The 5,224-nt window shown below is 33.9% G+C and overlaps 1 protein-coding gene across 1 annotated transcript in view; it reads right to left on the minus strand.

The window, feature by feature from the left end:
- The window catches only part of gpr153 (G protein-coupled receptor 153), a 27,078-nt gene that overhangs the window by 2,066 nt on the left and 19,788 nt on the right, over positions 1–5,224 (minus strand). The window contains exons 4-5 of the mRNA XM_016576648.1: positions 4,491–4,680; positions 2,044–2,228 (exon numbers count right to left, since the gene is read on the minus strand). Coding sequence (XP_016432134.1) covers positions 2,044–2,228; positions 4,491–4,680 — 375 coding nt within the window. The remainder of the gene's footprint in view (positions 1–2,043; positions 2,229–4,490; positions 4,681–5,224) is intronic.

The raw sequence follows: 5,224 nt of genomic DNA on the forward strand, positions 1-5,224 counted from the left end.
TAACTTTAATAAAGAATATCTCTTTGGGTTTGAGACTTTAGTCTTTGCAACTTTAGGGATCTTATCTATTCACGAACAGCTTGTAACACTCCAAAGAGAAAGGAAAACTTGAAATCGCATCATATGACCCCTTTAAACAGATCAACTAATACACAAGCTTAATTATATATTATATTATGCTACAGGACTTAAGTTAACACTTTTTTATGATTTGGCCTTATTTAAGACTTGTTACTCAACTGATTTAAATGATATGTCTATTTTATAAAAGCGTGTCATTTTGCTTTAAATATACTGCCCATTGATAAAAAAAAAAAAGTGTTTTTTGGCATATAAAGATAAAGATGGACTTACATCACAATTGTTAGACGGTCTTAAATATTATTGTTTGGCAGCATTTAATGTTCTATAAGCCTGAATGGCTTGACAGCAAAAACAAAATCAGCTTGTACTTCCCAATTATTATGGCATTCCAATACTGATGATGATGATGCAAAACACTGGTGAAATTGAAAAAGAACATTGTTTCTACAGAAATAGTAGTTTAAAAAGTTGATAATCTTCTATAGCAGACACATCAGCTTTGAGTTCTTTATCAATGCGCATCAGTGTTTTTGTCTTTTTGCCGAACGTCTTTGAAACAAATCTAACACACACAATGTTAATGGTAGTTCAATAAACTTTGAAGAGAACTTCAAAAGTTGTTTCGTGCAATGTATATAGCAATAAAATCAGCAATGGAAAGCAGTCAAGCACTGCAGATCGCCTAACAGAGCTTTGGGAAGTGTTCGGCATACACATTTATGGCATATTCTCCACATTTAACCTCCAAATCCAAATTTTCATTCCAGACAGGCTTATTTTTAATAGCTGGTCAATTATTTACACACAGAGAAAAATGGATGATATATAAAAGGTCAATGAAAGTTACATGTGGAGGTTACATGTGAGCACTTATGGGCTGTGTGTGAAGTAATCATTTGAATGTAAAAAGGTTAAACGTTTGAAGTGAAGCATTACACAGCTCTAAAATCTACTGGCAGCCTGTTATATGAATTCTTAATCACCTTGTAAGCCTTTATAGTAGGGCTGGACAATAATTCAATATCAATATGTATCGCGATATAATTTTTTTCAATAACGGTGATATGATTTTTAAACACATTTCCGATATTTCGATATACATTACCAGTGTTTCCCATACATTGATTTATTTGTGCCGTTTGACTTCGTTGAATAAACATGAGCACTGCACGTTTCAAAATCAAAAAATGTCGCGGGTGTTTTATATAAATGTATCTGTGAAGGGAACCGACTGTCTTCAGAAAAGTTTCATATCGATATCGGAATTATATCGTATCGACCGAAATTAAGAAATATATCGTGATATCAATTTTGGCCATATCGTCCAGCCCTACTTTATAGTACTATTTCCTTGTGGAAGTGGTTCAAATAATCGGATTGATTTTTATTTTCTTTATTCTTTTTACATTCAAAAGATCAATCTAAATTTGGATTGTGCCATGAAAGTATAAACTCCTACACAGATCACACATCAGCTGGGCCTCTACAACTAATATACAACGAACAAAATAAATGTCATAGTATCAATATCAAGGGAATTGATCAGTCAGACATACTGAGCGTGTTTTTCATTCAGACTAGTGTTTTTTATTCATTTAAATTTGCAATGACTTCAAGCTTTTAACTTTAAAATATAAACTGAAAAGGCATCAGTGGCACTCGTCACATGAGCCCTGCAACAGTAGAAAAAACTGCATAAAAAAATACCAAGATACCACTGGGGTGAAGAAACAAAAGTGCTTGTTAGATCATATTTTCCAAAAAAAAAAATCCACACAAAACAAAAGTCTCCAATTTCAATATCTAATAGGTCACACAACAGGAATGTAAAATGATTCCAGTAGGAGTGTTGACAATAATATAGTGACCATAAGTTTTTTGTAAATACTGAGGTGGAGGGCCATTGCAGCATGCACATTTTAGTTAGAAATAAAGAAAACAAAATTAATGGAAATATACCTGCAAATAGTGCATTTTATCTTCCTGAAGCTCCCTCAATGGATAACCCTGGGGGCCCCCCCTTTCTAAGGTTGAGAATTCGTACTTGGCAATACGGTCTACCGTCATGATATCACCAGCAGAGCTATAGTCAAATGGTCTGTCAAATATTAAGTCCGGATGAATGCCTCCATCCTGGCTGTTTTCTGCAAACGCAGAAAGCATATATATATGTATCAGGATTAAAAATCAGTGTGCTCAAAATACACAGACAGACAGACAGACAGACGAATAGGTAAAAAAAAGAAGAAAAACAATTCCCTTTTTTCAGATTTTCGGTGTCCTCGTTAGAATTTGAGGTTCTAAAAAAAATGCTTCATGTGAAATCATTAGGATCCACTGAAGTGTCTCGTACTGAAAATCGCGACTGACTGTCACTATTTGCTAATAGATTGCAGCTAGAGCAAACTGTCGTTTAAACATATTCCCTAAAATATGTTTTGGGGCAAAAGATTGTTTGAGGGGTACAAACAATTTTTGTTTTACTATAAAATCAGTTGTAGGGCAATGTGAAATGCTGATCTTAAGGCAAAATGGGGGCACACAGCGGGATGACAGATGAGATTAGCTATTAGCACAGGCAGCTTAGCATGCATTTGAGTGAGACGCAAGTACAAGAAGCAACCCTTATACATACAACTGAGTTGAGTTACACAAGGCAAACCGTCTGGAAAGAAGCAGAGCACTGGTACAATTAAGATCACAGAATCCATTTCTTGCACATATTCCTTATGATTGCAAATGGGAGCGTGCCAAATAGCAGGAAGGGCAATGAAATACAGCTAACAGCAAAGTCACACACTTAACACCTACATTCATCAATACATACTGACAGCCTCAGTTCACTAATAGTTTGTGATGAAGCATATTAATTATATAATTATCATGTGACCTCTAGTAATTTTTATCCAGAAAACCCCTTGTTTTTATATTTTTACATTGTTTTTTACATGTTTGAATATTACCTACAGTTTAAAAATTGCAATGTTACTATATATTGCAACCAAAATACCATTGTTTCTGCCAAAGTACTGTTGTTATTGCCGTAAAATCACAGTAATGTAATATGGAATCTTCTTGAAAGGGTGCATGAAGCTTTTTTATGTAATTTTGTTTAATTAATAATTTTATTTTTTTGATGATAGCAGTGGCTAATACAAAATTACAAGTTTTGTTGTAGTAACAATTCCTGTTGTAACGTTGGTATTTTGGCCAGTGGTCCTGCAAATCCGCAGGGGGCCGTTGGTCACATGTCCAAGGAGTAGTGACATTATGCAACTCTGTGACACTTTACTTGAGAGTAAAGCAACTTTGCAGCAAAACTTCTGTAGTGGAGTTCACTCCAAAGGCATCTTAGCAGGTGTTCCAGTTATATATATTTCTTTTTGAGTGTAAGTCAAAATATATTGAGACTCTTTGATGAAAATAATATCCATCCATCTCAAAATGAAGGTCACATGATAAATCCAATGACTGTAATCATCATTGGTTGACCTAGCAGATTCAAGTTTTCCCCCCAAACACAGTAGTAATGAATGTGTCAAATAAATAAATAAATAAATATTTATTATAAAATATTATTTTATAATAAATAAATAAAATAAAATGACAACACTTTACAATAGGGTTCCATTTGTTAACTATATTTAATGCATTAATTAACACTAACAACAAGCAATACATTTGTTACAGTATTTATTAATCTTTGTTTGTGTTAGTTACAGCTGTTCATTGTTTGTCCATGTTAGCACAGGTCCATTAAATTAACATTAACAGATACAACTTTTGATTTTTATAATGTATTAGTAAATCCTGTAATCAACATTAAGTAAGATTAATAAATGCTTTATAGTATTTTTCATTGTTAGCTTATGTTAACTAATGTAGTAAACTAATGTTAACAAATGGAAACTGATTGTAAATTGTTACCAATAAATTAAAATAAAAAAACCTGAAGTATTAATCTTTTTTTACTTTCTATTTCCACTCCCTCTCTAAAATCTGAGGCTGTGTATGAATACCACTGAACAAATACTACACACTATAAATACTACTTGAAAGAAATTGTGTATGCACTATACATACTGTGAATCTTTAAGATCATTTACCCTATGCACATGACAGCAGGATGATCTACTATTGTCATCAAAATTAAAGCTCAGTTCTCTGTAATTTTACATTTTATTTCAAACTAGTAATCTCCCGATATCTTGCTGAGTGAAGTTATGTGAAAACAATTTAATACTAGAATTTACAAATATTTATTGCTGTATACTTTGCATTGTCCTATATATTCTTTTAAAATAAACATTGGTGTAGCAGGATGTAAGTAATACAATACTTTGTTATTTTGAACATAGCATTGCTTTCTCCTTGGAACATGCTTAAGGAAGCTCAGAGGTCCTTACCTTCGTCCACTTCATCATTGGACATGATGGCCACACATTTCTCCCAGACCATCTTGACATCTGCTCTGTAGCGGTCACAAGCCCACAGGAACATGGGGAGCAGGATTGATTGAGCTATGGAGCACCAGAGGACACACAGGACCATCCAGCTGTAGGAGCGGTCAAATTTCAGGCTGGCAAAGCTCACCACCTACAATGAAGCACTGCAATTATTTACATGTTAAAAAGCAAATTCAAATGGAAACACATTTCCTCTGATAATATACAGTGGTGGCCAAAATTATTAGAACGCTAGCATTTTCACCAGCTAAAACATGGTTTTAAGTCAGTTATTTCTAAAATGTGCCCTAGTTTATTCCTAACAGTTTAAAAAATACTGTTCATTAAAATGCTAAATTTGGTAGGCTATTATATCAGAATTGAATAGGCTGCGACTTTGGCCTCAATGCACAAGGCAACCATTATAAATCAACCTCTTAAAGGAGTCATATGATGCGATTTTAATTTTTCCTTTCTCTTTGGAGTGTTACAAGCTCTTGGCGCATAAAGAAGATCTGTAAAGTTGCAAAGACTAAAGTCTCAAATCCAAAGAGATATTCTTTATAAAAGTTAAGAGTCAACAACGCCTACCTAAAACGGCTCGTTCTAACACGCCCCCACATATCTACATCACGATGTGGTAAGATTTGCATAACGCCGCCCAAATATTCACGCAAAGAAAGAAGGCGTAACCG

This window comes from Sinocyclocheilus rhinocerous, unplaced genomic scaffold (genome assembly GCF_001515625.1).
Source record: "Sinocyclocheilus rhinocerous isolate Xijiao unplaced genomic scaffold, SAMN03320098_v1.1 scaffold5768, whole genome shotgun sequence".
In the NCBI taxonomy this organism is placed as follows: domain Eukaryota; kingdom Metazoa; phylum Chordata; class Actinopteri; order Cypriniformes; family Cyprinidae; genus Sinocyclocheilus; species Sinocyclocheilus rhinocerous.